Below are 17,040 nucleotides of genomic sequence, written 5' to 3'. Positions count from 1 at the left end.
CACATGAATTCCGCAGTTTGGGAGGTTAAAGTCTTAACTTATTCGTCTTTGAACCAATCAACAGAGTTTTATTTCTATTTTTTTAATGCATTCAAAAGGTAAATAGGGAAAAAAAGTTCAACACAAAAGAAATTTACTTGTTCAATTTAAAATCAAGAAATTCGTTGAAGAATAACCCTACATAGAAACAAGTGTAGGCGAAGAGTAGATGGAACTGGTTGTGGCGAAAAAATTGGTTATACCTATCGGCGAATGAAACCAGCCTTACGCAGGGGTTTGCTAATCTTCTCTGTTTTTAAAGCCAATTTTAGAATCGGGTTCCCGCGAGGAGAACCCAGCGTAGCAATGTCTTAATTTTAAATGGAATTATACCTTTAAATACTTCCGTATGACGTTTATATGTTTGGCGCTATTTCTAATTAAAATTGGTGTTTGTAGTACATTTTGCATATTCGCATGATAAAGTATAATGCACAAATATAAACAGTTGTAGATTATTAATGTAAAGTTAATGAGGAAGTTAAAATTAGACAATAAAATGAAGGTAATAATCGTTATTTATAAACACTATTGACGCAGTAAAAATTTAATTATAATTATATTGAACACGATAATATTCATAAGGGAATTGCTCCCAAAGCGTAAGGGAGAAAGACATTTCCAGGAGATGAGAAGAATCCAGAAGTGGAGTATTTTTTAATAATGTTTTGAAAGGAGTAATATGGAATAGAAATTTGTTCAATAATTTGCAATAATTCTGCATGTTGGGGACTCGTGGGATTGGATTTAAAAAAGCCTTTTTTCATATTTAAGTTCTTTAAATCCTCATTCATGTATATTTGATCGTAATTAAAAATTATATTCTGGTTTTGTTGAAAAAATAAAAGCGAGCTTGAATCGTCTTTGATGATGTCTCGTAATATTTTTTGGAAAAGTATTTTAAGTTCAAATCTCCTGAGTGAAAGAAGTCTAGTTGTGTGAGAAACGATTCCGTATATGATCATAAATGTGATATGAGCTAAAAATATTCCAAGTGAAGCCCATGTAAAACATAGTGAAAGCAAAATGCCTCTGGTTATAAAAATAAAAAGAACATCCCTATAAAAAGTAGCAAGAAGAAGATCAATTGTCCTTATTCCTTTGATTGTATCTGGACCAATAAGTAACCCATTTAAACCAACAGGTGCAATACCGTATCTGCAATTTAACAAAAGAAGACATGATCCAATATTAACATGTCCAACTTCGTCCTCCCTGATGGGGTTACCTGGATTTTGTTGAGATTTGTTGTCAACATCATTGTTTTTCTGATCAGTGTTCATTGATATTTGGTTAATGAGCCATTGTTTGTGGGAAAGAGGAGTTGCAAATCTAAGATACTTTCTTCCGAGAAATGCACTTGAAAGTGGAAAATAATTAAATAATAGAGTCAAAACTGCGGGTGATACACAAAGCAACACTAAAACACCAACAACATCAATCTTTCCATTCAAAAAATATGAATCTATAAATTGTCCATTCCTAATTCCATGAACAACGAAATAAAATGAGCTTATAATTACAGTTTGATATATAGAACCACATATAATATCAAAAAAATTAGCCATTCCAAACCAGACCAAATAATAAGAAACAAAGTTAAATATTGCTGAAGATAAGAAAACTGCACTACACTTTACTCTTGAAAAGTCATTGTTATTTTGCAACGCAGGGAAGAACCAATTCAAGTCACATTGCAACGAGGATACTCCTTCTTCTGGTCTTCTGCACACAATTGCTATTGTTATCTGAGAAATTAAAGGAATGATCAACGCTAGAGAAAGTCTTATATTCTGAAATTGGGTTACGTTCAATGTATTATCTAGAATTGAGGATAAATAAGATGATTGACCACTTTTTTGAAACATGTATATTAATTGTTTTGCTATAGTGAAGAAAGTAAAATTTTGTGGTGGTATATTTCTGTTGGATTTAATGTCTTTCAGAATATAGTCAAAATTCTTCTTGACGTTAGAATCAAGTTCTTTATTAAACTGTTCATTTTTATTCATTAAATTGTTTAAAGAGTCAGTTTGCTGTAAGTCGTCATAAACCTGTTCTAGTTGAATAACCTCATCGTTTGAGAACCTTTTTCTGACACTCATATTAAGTGTTCTTTGGAAATTATTATTTAAAATGCTCAATTCTTGTGTAGCTAAGTCACTCTTCGAATTAATAATGTTATTTATGCCATTAATTGACATTTCATTACTTAAATTGTTATTTTTGTCGACACTTGAATTGCTAATGTTGGTTAAATCGCTTTTGGTAAATACGTTATCCGTTGAAGTCACAAGGCCATCAGCATTGCTGCTAATATTAATGTTCAACATATTACTTTTGTCATCCTTGTTTGTATTTAATGTGGAAAGTTCAATAGTGTTTGCTTTATTATTGCTATTATGACCATTATGCACAAGTTGTGAGTTTTTGGTTTTAATATTTGAACTAACATTTCTTTTAATAAGAGAACTTCCTCTCCTTCCATCATCTCTAACAATAATATTTGAAAAAAAGCTCTCCCTTTGTGATTTCTGTGATCTTTCTTTCTCTGCAAGTCTACATTGATTCAATCTGACAATTTGGAGTGGAATGAATAATATATTTTTCATTATCCAAGGATTAAAACCGGGAAATACCGGAAAATGTAGCCAAATATAAACTCTTAATATTAATAGTGGAATATCAACTAAGAATATACCAACTAAAGCAGCGTGTTTTCTAACTATATATACGTCACCACCTTGTCTTTGAGAATTTGTTGGTTCGCCTCCACTTGTCGGAAAAGATAGGCCATGAAAAAATAACACCAAAGTTAGTACTATACCTGCATACATATACACCCAATTTGAATGCAGTAACAAACTAGCGGGATACTGTTCATGTTGCATCTGTACAAGAATATCTATTAAATCAAGCAAAACATGAGTAACTAAATCTGAATGAAGCAAGCTTTCTGTAGATAGTACGTAGATTGGGGAACCGTAAAGTTGTGGGGCTGCCCTGAATGAAAGCAATATATAAATTGCAGGTGTAATAAACAATACTATTGGAATAATTGAAGATGGGAATACTGTATATGGAAGTTTGTCCACTACGGTACTGTGTGAAGATGCCTCGAATGTTTTATGCCAAACTAAAAAAACCATTTTTAATGTTAATATTAAACTGTACCAAAACCATTGAAGACCACCTGATATTGCACTATTTGTTTCATGCCTTCTAAGTAAAAAGTTCATCATTAGTGGAATATCACCCACAAGAAATATTAAAAACAGTACGCTATGTTGGTACATCCATAAATACATTATTATTGCTTGAACTGCGAATAGTGATGCAGTAAATGCCAACGAAATAGCAGAGAATTTTATCCACATATTTACTTTTATGAAAAACTGATACTTTGTCGTATATAATAACAATGTTCTCAACTATGTATTTCTCAAAAATTATAATGAATGATAGTAACTAAACGTTGCTGCAAATACAAACATAAATCGCTGAGAGATTTTTGTTGTGAGAAAAAAGGAAAACCATAAGATTTATTTCATTTTATCCTAACTATTTAAATAACTATAACGTATATTTTATTCCATTAAACCCTTTTTACTTCGCATTAAGCCAAATCACAAAAAAAAAAATCTATACCTCACAAATGTGCGCCAATAGTGGCCAATAAATTTAAAATAAATGCAGCAAAATAAAACGATTAACCGTAAAAAGGAAGATATCGTGTTTAATAACAAATTTAATAAATACAATCATATTTTGCGTGCATCTATACACTTAAAGCACTACAGAATCTAAATAAAAATGAACGAAAAGGTTACTAGAAGAAAAAAATAGTTTAAATAAAGTTAAGAAATAATTAAATAAATAACTAATGACGAACCAACTTATATTTTTTGATAATATATGTTCTTTTCGAACGTTTAGATTTGCTCTAATTCATTCATCTGATCTGACATTTCTTTCTTAGCTGAAATTAAGATGTTATCAATTTTAGAGTATTTTTTTGGAATGTATACTATTTTAACTGCAAAATACAAATATTACAATATTTTGTTTTAATTTGAATAAAAATAATTTAATATTGAAAGCTTAATAATAGAAAAAACCTACCTGCGCTGTCATCATTATTAGAAACACAATTATCGCTATTTTCATTCGAGACCTTTTCATGTTTCAGTTTAAGGTTGTCCCATGTATACCCCTGATAAAGATTAAACCTTGACATTTTTTTAATTGAGTCAAAAGCCTTTTCCATATTTAAAAATGCTTCTGCTGTTCTGTGTAAAAATAAATTACCAAGTGAAGGTGCCTCATAAATAGTACCAGATAGTATGTAATACACGTTTAATGGTATTTCTCTTTGAAATTCAATCAAGAATTTCTGAATCACAAATATCCCAAACTGGTTTGGAATATTCCAGCTGGAACCAGGAGGCTGATGAACATTACCAAGTCCCTCTTCATTTATAAATATGATTCTATACTCTATTCCTTCATTTGAGCTAGAAAGTTAAAATATAGTTACATACTCATAACAAACTAAATAAAAATTGCTAAGTAAATCACAACTTACTCTACTTCCTTTTCATATCTTCGTTTAATATTTAAACTGTTTGGATCACAAAAAGGCGATAAATAAAAGTATTCAAGTACAGTTTCTGGGGTTAGTGTGTATCTCACCAACCAAATGTCATCCCTAAATGAACAAAGCGGCGTGCCCCTAATATCAGTCATATTCAAGCGTATCAAAATTAAAAAATAGTTACTTCATCTGAACTACCTCTATATTTGTGTTGCTTCTATCTCGACAGGCCAGACACTTATTTATAAAACCCGTCATTTAACTTATATATGTTCGGCGCCAAAAGGCTGAATAAAAACAATAATTTGCATAATGTGGGGGAATAGAAGGTAGAATTGGGAATTTTATTTTTAGTAATTCCTGTTCTATTCTGTCCTTTCATTTTATATTTGAATTAAGATAAACAAAATATAGGATTATTTAATGTACAGATTTTATTTTTCTATTTTTTGTAAAAATATATATATTTTCATTCAGACTTGAGTTTTTTAATCAAGAGTGTAATAAAGTAAAGCTGGGATATATTTTGTTAGAAATTTAATATATATAAATATATATACTTTACAGACAGAGATATTTCTGTTTAATGCCGACAATTTATTTTAAGTTACGAAATAATATTTTCAAGAACGATACATTGTAAATCAGAAAATATGGAAAAATATCAAAAATTGGAAAAAGTTGGGGAGGGAACATACGGAGTTGTATATAAGGCTCAAGACAACCAGGGTAGAATAGTTGCACTTAAAAGGATCCGCTTAGAGGCCGAGGATGAGGGAATACCATCAACGGCAATAAGAGAGATATCACTATTGAAGGAACTTCAACATCCAAATATAGTTAGTTTGTTTGACGTAATTCATTCTGAGAAGCGTTTAACTTTGGTATTTGAATTTATGGAAAAGGATTTGAAAATGGTATTGGATGCACATAAAAGCGGTTTAGATGACAAAACAATAAAAATTTATTTATATCAACTATTGAGAGGAGTGGCACACTGCCATCAACACAGAATTCTCCACCGTGATTTGAAGCCACAAAATTTACTTATAAATAGCAATGGAGCCTTAAAGTTAGCAGATTTCGGTCTAGCAAGAGCTTTTGGTATACCTGTTAGGAGTTACACGCATGAAGTGGTTACATTGTGGTATAGAGCACCAGATGTACTAATGGGTAGTAAGAGGTATTCGACCTCAGTTGATATTTGGAGCATAGGGTGCATATTTGCCGAAATGATTACGGGAAAACCTCTGTTTCCAGGCACATCTGATGACGATCAGTTGCTAAAAATATTTTCGATACTGGGAACCCCTAATCCTAAAGAGTGGTCCCAACTTCAGGAATTGCCTTTGTGGAAACAAAGAACATTTCAAGTTTACGAAAGAAAATCATGGGATTCTATTTTTCCTGGATTTTCCAAATCTGGAATTGATCTACTTTCCAAAATGCTTTGTTTCGATCCAAATAAAAGAATTTCTGCAAAAGATGCCATGGAACATGCATATTTTGATGATCTAAGTGTGCAAAATTTGCCTTCAATTTGAACTACTATCAATATTTGTAAAGCATTAAGTTGAGCCTATTGGTAAATATAAATTTATAACTTATAGAAACTGGGTATTATATTTAAATTACTGAAAAGTGAATATGCTGTTTTTTCGTAATTAATGGACAAAAAAGCTTTATATTTTATTCTGTTTCTTAAAATAAATTGATTAAATTAAAAAGTAGTATTGTGTAATTGTATAATTTATTTCGTCTTAACAATTAAAAGTTGCATTTGATATACTGAATATCAGAGGAAAAGAAGGAAGCTTTTTTTTAATTCATTTTTCTTGAGTATGATGATTAAAAGATCACTTGATAGGAATAGACATTAACCGTTCAATTACTTTGCAATGTTACTTATGTTAACCTTGTATACTACAACTTAACTTGCCACTATATGTACTAATTATTGTGACTCTGTTATGTGTGTGTTTTTGTAACCAGAAATAATATGTCGTTTTTACTTGTAAAGATTTAATTTATGACATCTTAGTTTTTTATATGGCTAAGATTTAAGGCAAAGGTGTATTTCATTATTTACTTTATAATATTAGCGGCAAAAGGCAGATGATGAACAAGAAAGCTTCACTTTTTACACAAAATAATATACAAAAAGGCCACCTAGTACTTCTGTTAAAGATAACATAAATACTTTGTTATTTATGAAAAGTATAAAACAACAAAAAATATACTTACATTTTGAAGCAGTTAGTCTAAAGGGAAGTTACCATTCGCTTTTATTCAATAATCGACCTGTAAATATAGAGTTTTTAATATTTATGCACAAGTAGGAATTTATTCACTTAATAAATAAAATTAAGTCTTTGTTTTATATATGCATATGTATGCATGTATATGTATATATATACATATAAATATGCCTGTATAAACCAACTAAAAAGTGAACAATTAGTGCAATAAAGATAAATGACTTTAGAGCATAACAGGAAAGACAAATTGAATAAAAGGATAAAAACTAATGAACATATTAAGGCACAAAGTAACGATAAAAATGATATAGAAGTGACTGGAAACTGGAGCACTAACGAAAATTTAAATGTATCACTGAAAAGCTTGTATATTTACAACTTATATAATCCCCAATTGGTATTGCTTGACTGTAATGTACAGTTGAATCCGTTTGGATGTTACATGATAAGTGAAAATGCTCCTAGAAGCACGAAAGGCATATGGAAAAAAAACGTACTTAAGGAATGGTTTGGTATAGATAACGAAAATGTATCTAAATTATTCACAATAAATGAAATAGACTCACAGTTATCTGTATTGGAAACAAACAAGAATAATAGCACCAGTAGCAGAAAGTACGTTTATTCGGGAATAAAGAACCTGGGAGCTACGTGTTACATGGGTTCCTATTTGCAGTATTTGTTTATGAATTTGGACTTTAGATCAAGATTTTTGAATATAAATAGTTCATTTTTTGATTCTAGTAATGCGAATAACTCAGTTTCTAAAAGAAGTTCAGGAAGCAAAAACGCAAGTTATTTATATTTAAGCTCAAGTAGGAGTAATTCAAATAGTTCAGGCTTGATTGAAGGAGAAAGTTCCCTAAGTTCTATGACAGTATCAAATATAAATTTAAATAAGGAGAGTTCACTAGAAGACAACACTACAAGGTCAGAAATGGACAAAAATAATGGCAGGATTAATTATGAACGCAATAAACACAACTTTGATGTTATAGTTGAATTGCAAAAAATATTTAGACAAATGGAGACTGGAGATATATCAGTGGTAAATCCATTGTCATTTGCAAAAGCACTTGGAATAAGCACTGAGAATCAAGAAGATGCGACCGAATTTGCTGTTTTACTATTGAGTTTGCTGGAGGCTAAAATACAACAATTAAGTACTTACTTGAATGAAATTAATGATAAAATTTCGTTAAATAAGGTATTTAATTTCATTCCCGACTTATTTAGGGGTAAACTTAATTATTCAATAGAGTGTATAAGTTGCAAAAGCAAGACGCTAATAGAGGATCATTTTTACGAGCTTAGACTTCAGATATTGTTTGACAAAGTTAAAGATGACAGGGAGAATGGGGATAAAACATCAAGTTTAATTTCAGAAAGTAAATTAGAACAAAATAATAATTTTAAATTAAGAAACAAAAACAAAAAAAATTCTTCATTGGCTTCAAGCAATAATTCAGATAGAGAAAAATTTGATGCAAATTTGGATGTTAATTCCAATTCAGGCGTTTCAGGAAATTGTAATATTATTGGAAATGGAAATGTGTTGAAGATAGAACAGGCATTTGACAATTTTTTTAACCAAGAACTGCTTTCAGAAGAGAACCAATATATGTGTGACAAATGTCAGTGTAAAAGGGACGCAGTTAAGAGTTGTTTAATAACTGAACTTCCTCCTTACCTTCATGTATGTTTACAGAGGTATTGTTACGATTCAGTTTCAAAAGCAAGAAAAAAGGTTTCTGTGCCTGTTGACTTTCCACAAATACTTGACTTAAAGAACTACTGTTCAAGAGATAATCCGACTCTTAATTCTGAAAAAGTGAGCGACTCCACTCCTCCAAACAGTTCACATTCTTTTGAATACGAGTTTATTGGAATATTGGAGCACCAAGGTCAATCAGCCATGAGCGGACATTATACAGCTTCTTTAAAGGACTTTCAGTATTTTGAAGACGAAGTTAACGCAAATTTTAGAGACAATTACGATGAAAAAAACCTGAATACTGACTCTGTGGAATATCACAGTAAAGTATTTTCAGAGACAGGATATAGTAACAATTCAAAAAAAGAATCTCTTCAGTTTAAAGACGAAAACAATAACAATTTTCTAACTTATGAAGCAGAAAGTAAGTTAAAATCAAATAAAATAAACCTTATTAATACCTATGACGACAATAACAAAGCTCCATATATAGACAAAATGGGTATTGAAGAGGGCATGAACACTAATCAGAGTATACTCCCAACTAGAAGAAAAAGGGTAAGAAAACCGAATAGTTTAAAATATACTATATGTAACCCTGCTTCTAAAGAAGATGCAATAACTCGTTCAATTGACTCTAAAATATACAAAGAAGAATCAAATATTAGTAAAATACAAAACATAGTAACTGAAGATACAAATTCCTATTCAAGAGTATCTCCTTTATCGCCAATTTTAAATAGAAACGATTTACATTCAAATTCAAAATCATTAGAACTAATTAAAAATTATAGATTGGCTCAAATGTTGCTTAATAATGGAGGCATTAACGGTAATAGCAGCAATAGTTGTGTTGAAGGCAATATAGTCAGTACACCAACACCTCTGCTCACAACTCCAATATTGACGCCTCAAATTTCGCCACTAACTCCAATGAATGCCCTTTGTACACTTAACACAACAGGAAACAACTTAAACAATTCTAATTTGATACAAAATCATAATAAACAAGAACAATTTTACAATAACATAATTTACACAAATCATAATTCATTAGGTGAGCAACCACAATCACAGTTAATTTTTTCTCAACCTAACTTGCCTATACAACAAATTTCAAATGAAAACAATCAGAGCTGCTTTCCATTTATTAAAAAAATAACAAACTCAGTAAATCTAAATAGATGTATTAATGAGGAACACACAGAGATAATTAGTGTTTCAGGGAAGGCAGAAGTGAATGAAGCCAATAATGTAAATTGCATTAATCATCACTTTTCAGAAGAAGACTCCTCAGCAACACTAATAAATTCCTCCCAAGGATCCACAATTGTAATACCACAAAGTCAAAATTCAGAATCACAAAACTCTATTTCCAGTTACTCAACTCATATTATGAGTCAAAACAATATTTTTAATGGATATGTGAGCAACACAAATTGTCACGTTTTGGGACCCGGAGGACAGACGATAGGTACATCACAAGGAGCAGTAAATTACTTTCAATACTTAAATTTTTTAAACAGTCAACAAAACATAATTGGAGGAGTTTCAGGAGGAGAACAAGTATTCGGAAGAATGATCGGAGATTCTGGAGGCAATAACTATTTGAGTCAAATATACAGCCAGCTTCAGAACCAAAATAATAACAACATGTATAACCTGATTGAGAACAAATATTCTTTAATTAATTTTCAAAATTCAAATGAAAAAGGTCTTAAAGGTGGTATTTCTGCCAAAAATGAAAAAAGTGGAACACACAAAAATAGAACAACTAAAAATTGTAAATTAAGTGTTTTAAAAAACAACAAACATAAGGAAGAGTTGCCACTAAAGTCAAGAATAAGGTGGAAGTGGGTGCATTTTGACGATACGGAGGTGCAAGAGTGGGTGCCAAAGTACTCTTTAAACAACACAAACAGCAATAGAATTGTAACTAGAACAGGTTATATGCTCATTTACAAAAGAAAAGATTGGAAACCTGAATTATTGTTAGACGAAAAAGAAAAGAATAAATACGGCGGAAATCACATTGATAGCAGCACTAGCAACATAAATAAATCAAAAAAAACAAATAGAAATGAAACTCAAGTTCAAAATGTCAAGCTAAACGCGATAATTTGCCGTAATGAAGAAAAAAATCACGAGGATATTACACTTAAAAAACTAAGTTTACTTAATTTGAGGAAGCAAAATATAACTTATTTGAAAAACGTGATATTAAGGCCATGTATAGAAAATTGGAGAGAAAAGTGGATAGAAAAACTGGAATTATACAAAGATGACGACGAGAAACTAACTAAAGACTACTTATTCAGTGGTTTTATTGCAATTCCAAGTGACTGGTGGCTAAGTTATGTACATGGGGATGATTTGGAAAAAATACTAAGGTATGAAACGGGTTCATACATTAATTTTTGGGATTATAGCAATCTTTACTGTAAACATTTTGTAAATGGTTGCGACTATAACCACGGTTTTTTAGACCCTTTTTTATTTTGGGAGGGTAAAATTAAATTGTTTCCACCTGAACTTATAGAAGGATTGGAGGAATGTATTAAGAATGAAAACTGTCTTCTCAAAAACTACTATGATTCATTAAATAACTGTAATATAGTAAGCAATCACAAAATCAGGAACGAATCAATAGATAAAAGATACATGAATTTGCATAGCAGTATTTGTAATAGGTGTGTAAGCAGCTTACATAATATACTAGATATATCATTAAAACAGTCTAGAGTTATTTTAGACATTATGAACTCAAACACTCACAATGAAAAAGATGTGTGCCTAATAAGCACGAGAATGATGAACAGTTTGATAACAAAATTTGATCTAAAACACAAAAATAATTCAAACATTGCCTTTTTTGGAAGTAAATCTTCTCAGGTTGAAGTTAACGAAGGTTTCGATAAAAAGTTTAGTTTAACGGGAAATAGGGATGAAGATCACAATTTAATGAAATATGACTTTAATTGGAAATCTATGTTTTTAGACATTAAAAAGGATATTCAAAAAAATCAAGATTACATCATTAAACATGCTTCTTTAAAAGATGAGGATGTAATTGCAAGAATAAACGATAGTTTTAGCAGAACATCTAACAGAACTCAAGATTGGTCCAAAGAAATATCTCTTGGGTCTTCCAAATGTCCCCACGGATCTTTTATTAAATCCAAGATTAACACAAAAACTGCAATGCTAGTACCTACTAAACTTTTGGACAAATTTATCTCTTTTGAAGAGGAAAGAAGCAGAGAAATATCTTCTTTCATATTATCTAGTTACAATGAAGAAAACATAAATACAGTTATTTCTAGTATTTGTAAAGGATACTTAAGATACAAGTGTACTAATAAATTAGTACCCTGTATGCACTGCAATATTTGAGCATAGCTAGAAATTTTAACTATATTATCACTTTTTACTTGATTTTTCTTACTATTGGTAAACGTAAAAATACAAGTTTGTTTCATATTTTTTTTATTTCCTGAAAAAGTTTAAGTTCCTGAATTTTTTCTCAATTAAGTCCCCAAACTTGGTATTTTTTACTTTAGTGTATTTAACTTTAATATATTACTCAAAAAAATAACAACTTTAACAATATTGTTTGGATCAAACTTGGAATTACTATACTCATAACTGTTATATGCGTGTGCTTTCTGTTTCCATTTATAATTAGCGAGTTATAAAGAAACAAAACATTAAATAAAAAGCATGTTAACAGTATTGTCCAATTTATAAAATTATTCTTAAAAAACATTATTCCAAATACACCTGGGAAGAATGTTATATTACCATATCCATATATTGTAAATAAAAGTGATAGCGGTGTGTATTCATTTGAATATAAAAATAATCCATATACGGACGAACATGTTATTATTATATTTGTAAATATAAATGAAAATGAAAAGTTAAATTTTGTTATATCTGGATTTAAAATATATTTGGATCTTATTTGTGGAAGCAATGTCGAGTATATTCCTATTATCATCGCTAATGTTATGTTCAGCCAAAAGGGGCCGTATATATCACTTTTTCTTTGTTTATCAAAATTTCTACAATAAAACAATTCAAATCCGTCATCCATATCTCCAGTTGCCTGTATACCATTCACAAAGCCACCAATTCCAGTTCCACCGAAAGTGAAGTTTTTAAAACCAAATCCACCACCTAAATTACTGTTTGTCTTTGCATTGAATATAAATGCATTTATATTTTGAATAACATTTTCTTTCATATATATATTTTTTAGTATTGTTTTTATTCTATCTTTTATTTCATCTGTTGTTACATCAAAATGACCCTTTAAAAACTCCCACTTTACCGGATTTAACGAATTTAGTAATCTAGTTAAAATATCATCATTCCCATTAATTTTGCTATTATTTGCATGAGTATCATTAAACCTATCACTTTCATCAAAACTAAATCCTAAATTTCTAAAAGGTTGTGACTCCACTCCCGCAGCAAGGCCAGGTACCTTATTATCAAATGTCTCAAACTCTAACTCTGCATCCAAATTAACTGTTTCTATATTAAAATTTAATTCATCAGAGTTCATTTTTTCAAAATTAATGTTAAAAGTGTACTCCTGTAATTACGAATTTCAACTATTTTAAATAAAATTAACCTTTTTAAATTAAAAGTGCTTATTTAGATACCTTCAATATTAGGTATACACTTCTCTTAATATTATTTTTGCGTTACCTCTTATAATCACTTCTGCCTAAATTCAATATGTTATATCACTTTATTAGTAGTTAGCCTCTTCTATACCACCAATACAATGTAATTTTTAACAAAGCCCTAAAATGAAGGCCTATATTTGAACAGAGTAATAAATAAAATAACTTAATAATACATATATGTGCAGTTATTTGTCAGATACCATATATAAATAGATATACAAATTATATATTAATTCTACTATTTCATTTAACATTGAATATTGCAAATCCCTTCTTTCTGACACGCCTTTGGGCGCCAGTTGTGGGGTGGTGAAACACAATAAATATGATATATGCATGTAAGGCTACTGAAATTGGGAATTTTGGGAAAAACCCGAATTAATTATTACGGAGAATATTGAAAATAGGGGAAAACTTAAGAGGAAAAGGATATAAGAAATAAACAAAAGACAGGAACATGTTTTATTGAATTATACTGCTACCTCCGATGCTACTAAGGTTATTTTCACGAGGACTGTTTCCAAGAGTTGGGTTCAACCTTGTGCGCAACAAAACTTCGATAACATCATTTTCAGAAACATTATAGTCTGAAGGTGATAAATTAAAGTTTATTTCAGCTCCTTTATAAATAATTATGATATCTGAAACAGGAATATTAACATTTCTTGAATAACTTTCTGCTAATCTTGAAAATGGGGTATTCATTGATGCATTGAATCTCAGCTTAGGAAGATATGGAAAGTTTTTGGAACCAACAAGAAATAGTGATACCCAAATCTTTTGTGAATATTGCAGTGTTTTGTATCCCAATGCAAACAAAACCACAGGCCCTTTCACTATTCCATAATCAACTGGAGAAAGATCAGGAATTAATCTTTCTCTAATTCCATACCTAGTTACATAAAGATCTACAACTCCTTCTTTTATAGATGAAAAATCACGGAAATATCTTATTAATTTTCTGAAAGGAGAAGTTATTGGAATTCTAAATATATTTGATGGTATTGAGTTGTTTTGACCAACGCTACCAATAATATTTATTTCAATTAAATTAGGTATTGGCGAAATATCAGCATCAATGAAATTTTGCGATGTTTGAGAATCCATTAGTTGGTCATTATTTTGTAATTCAAATCTACCTCCTGCACTGTCATCATCCTCATTTTCATCTGAGTTATCTTCTTCTATTTCAACATCTTCTCTAGCCTGAACAACATTATTTAATGGATTATTAGAAAATTCACCATTGAGAATACCACTTTGTGAAGTTAAACCAAACCCAGCGTTATAATTAAAATTCATATTACCACTCATCATGCTTATATTTCTCCGAGCGATTATATTTTCAGCTTCTTCTGCAAGAACCTGATTTGAAGGAAAATTTCCATCTATTCCAATAGTGTTAAACAAATAATCATCGTTTTCATCATCATTCTGAGTGGAAAAATTAAAATCAGGTGTAACTACTACAGTTTCTGGTTTCCTTCCGGATGCTCTAGATACTATTTTGGCCAAATTAGCACTTGAGTGATGGGTAAATATCATTCTTTTAGCTTTTTGAGTATATGCTGATAAACATTGTATGGATATTGGAGTTATTTTAGATGTATAGTAAGTTATTACTGGTATAAGAGTTGGGTCTATAAATGATGATTCTCCGAGACCACACCCCTTTTCACCTTGATTAGGGTCAATTATATTTGTTAAGTTAATTACTTTTCCTTTTGATAGAAAAGGGTAAAGCTGGCCAAGAGTCGAAAGATATAAATCATCCTCAAATAAACACAAATTTTGAACGTAATTGTTAAATATTGTTCTACAACAATGCGTCTTACAAATAGATCTGAAAAGTGCAAATTCCTTTAGTGTCAAATATGTTGATATCTTAGATAATAAATATATTGATATATCCCTCTCTGGATTTTGCCTATTTTTTGAAATTCCCAAAGCAGAATTTCCATAAACCTGAATATCATTAACCTTCAATATATTTCTAGAACAAAAATATGGTACAATTGTATATTTACTACACATTTTTACAAAAATTGTTCTTCCATTTGTAATATCACATTTTGTTTTAAACTTAAAAATGCTATTACTATTGTTACAGTCAATACTAATACTATAAACTTCAGAACTATAAGTATAATTTCCGTTATTAGATCTAAATTTCTCCATAAAGTATTTCTCAATATTATATTCAAATAAATACACTGAATTTTCCTTTGGAGGGAATAAAACTTCGCCACCTTGTGACCTATTCTCAGCCTCTTTGCTTTGAAGCTCATTAAAAATCTCCATTTTTTCTATTTTGTTTATTCCTATAACAATATTACCTTGTTTGGCAATACCGACAAAAAATTTTGGATTTAAAACTCCTTTAGACGTTCTACCTGGCCAACATATTTTACCAATATAACTTAAATACTGCATATCAAAATTCATAGTTTCAGAAACATTTAATCCATCTCCATTATTTTGATTGATTGAAACAGCCCTTTGTATATCAAAGTTGTCCAAATTCTTAGTGTAAATTCCATTTAAAAAAATTCTGTTTTTTGCCTCCAATACCATGGTTTTAATCTCTTCTTCATTCAATACATCAGTCAAATCATTATTTAGACAGTTTAATTTGTCATTCTTCACAAGTCTTATCCAACAATAATAACAACACGTCTTACCTCCACTAAAATGACCTCCATGTAGGGCATTTCTCAAAAAAAATGGAGTTGGGAAAAGTTTACTATTGTGTTTGTAAAGATGTACAGACGATATTTTCATTGACATAAATAAACCAAACCTAAGAGATTTTGTGGGATAGCAATTGTCCCATTGTTTATAGTCAACCAACTCTGGAACTCCAGATCCACAACTTTCTACTCTCTTATATTTAATTAAATAATTACAAAACTCTCCAAATTTTTCTGTTAGTAATATTATCATATCTTTTTGTGGCTCTGTATCGATACTTGTTTTTTCTCTGTCCTCATGAATGCACACATGCTTTAATTTAAGCGGTAAACAAACATAAAACAAATCATGCAAATAAAACGTATCTATACCGTCATGTACCACGTGTTCAATATCGGAACAGCTTAACCAATTTAAAGGAGTAGAAAGAGGCAGGCTGTGACTATTTGCAGTAACTGCGCTGCATTTGTACCAATCCTCACTTTTACAAAAGTCTTTTTCATTAGTTTCACAAACTAACACCTCAGAGGATTCTTCCTTATTATGTTTGATGTTGTCATTGTTTCCAGTATCACTATTTTTGTCACTATCATATTCTTTTTCTTTATAAACTTCTTCTAGTTTCCTTTTTTTCGAACAAAAGACATATTTTCCGTCTTTTCTCATTTCAACGTATTCAGATATACCAATAACTGATAAAAGTTTTTTAAATAACACCAAAAGAATACCAGATACATACATTTTTTCCTTTTCCCCACAGTAAAATGTAAGCTCTCTAATATCAAATGGGCTATACATTATACTATTTTTAACATTTAAACTGCTATCTGGAGCAATTTTAGATAATTTCAGACAAGCAGGAATCTCCATGCAAAAATATCCATTTTTTATTCCTTCTATGGTTACATTCTGATCTACGAAAAACTCCCAATCTTCAAAATCCAACTTTTCTTGAATACTCATTTTAAAACAAAAATTATTAAACTTGCATTAAAATGGAATACATAATGTACAAATTTAACTTCAAATCCCACTTTCCAGAGAAAA

General features: G+C 30.2%; 6 protein-coding genes across 6 annotated transcripts; 2 read left to right on the top strand and 4 right to left on the bottom strand.

Annotated features, from left to right (window-relative positions):
* Positions 1 to 617: 617 nt before the first annotated feature.
* Positions 618 to 3,416, bottom strand: FG386_002798 (uncharacterized protein; the record flags this gene model as incomplete). The annotated part of the gene is made up of 1 exon (XM_067342013.1): positions 618 to 3,416. The coding sequence occupies one exon, from the start codon at positions 3,414 to 3,416 to the stop codon at positions 618 to 620; it is 2,799 nt and encodes a 932-aa protein (XP_067198594.1).
* A 555-nt stretch (positions 3,417 to 3,971) lies between these two features.
* Positions 3,972 to 4,785, bottom strand: FG386_002797 (uncharacterized protein; the record flags this gene model as incomplete). The annotated part of the gene is made up of 3 exons (XM_067342012.1): positions 3,972 to 4,075; positions 4,162 to 4,553; positions 4,625 to 4,785. 3 exons carry the CDS (start codon positions 4,783 to 4,785, stop codon positions 3,972 to 3,974), a joined length of 657 nt encoding a protein of 218 aa, XP_067198593.1.
* Positions 4,786 to 5,286: 501 nt separating this feature from the next.
* Positions 5,287 to 6,177, top strand: FG386_002796 (cdc2-like protein kinase; the record flags this gene model as incomplete). Its single annotated transcript, XM_067342011.1, has 1 exon — positions 5,287 to 6,177. One exon carries the CDS (start codon positions 5,287 to 5,289, stop codon positions 6,175 to 6,177), a length of 891 nt encoding a protein of 296 aa, XP_067198592.1.
* Positions 6,178 to 7,108: 931 nt separating this feature from the next.
* On the top strand, positions 7,109 to 11,998 carry FG386_002794 (USP31 protein; the record flags this gene model as incomplete). The annotated part of the gene is made up of 1 exon (XM_067342009.1): positions 7,109 to 11,998. The coding sequence occupies one exon, from the start codon at positions 7,109 to 7,111 to the stop codon at positions 11,996 to 11,998; it is 4,890 nt and encodes a 1,629-aa protein (XP_067198590.1).
* A 190-nt stretch (positions 11,999 to 12,188) lies between these two features.
* Positions 12,189 to 13,175, bottom strand: FG386_002793 (uncharacterized protein; the record flags this gene model as incomplete). Its single annotated transcript, XM_067342008.1, has 1 exon — positions 12,189 to 13,175. One exon carries the CDS (start codon positions 13,173 to 13,175, stop codon positions 12,189 to 12,191), a length of 987 nt encoding a protein of 328 aa, XP_067198589.1.
* A 589-nt stretch (positions 13,176 to 13,764) lies between these two features.
* FG386_002792 (ubiquitin domain at the C-terminus) lies at positions 13,765 to 16,956 on the bottom strand (the record flags this gene model as incomplete). The annotated part of the gene is made up of 1 exon (XM_067342007.1): positions 13,765 to 16,956. One exon carries the CDS (start codon positions 16,954 to 16,956, stop codon positions 13,765 to 13,767), a length of 3,192 nt encoding a protein of 1,063 aa, XP_067198588.1.
* Positions 16,957 to 17,040: the final 84 nt, after the last annotated feature.

This window comes from Cryptosporidium ryanae, assembly GCF_009792415.1.
Source record: "Cryptosporidium ryanae isolate 45019 chromosome Unknown contig_54, whole genome shotgun sequence".
Classification (NCBI taxonomy): Eukaryota; Apicomplexa; class Conoidasida; order Eucoccidiorida; family Cryptosporidiidae; genus Cryptosporidium; species Cryptosporidium ryanae.
This window is presented reverse-complemented; position numbering and strand designations above follow the sequence as displayed.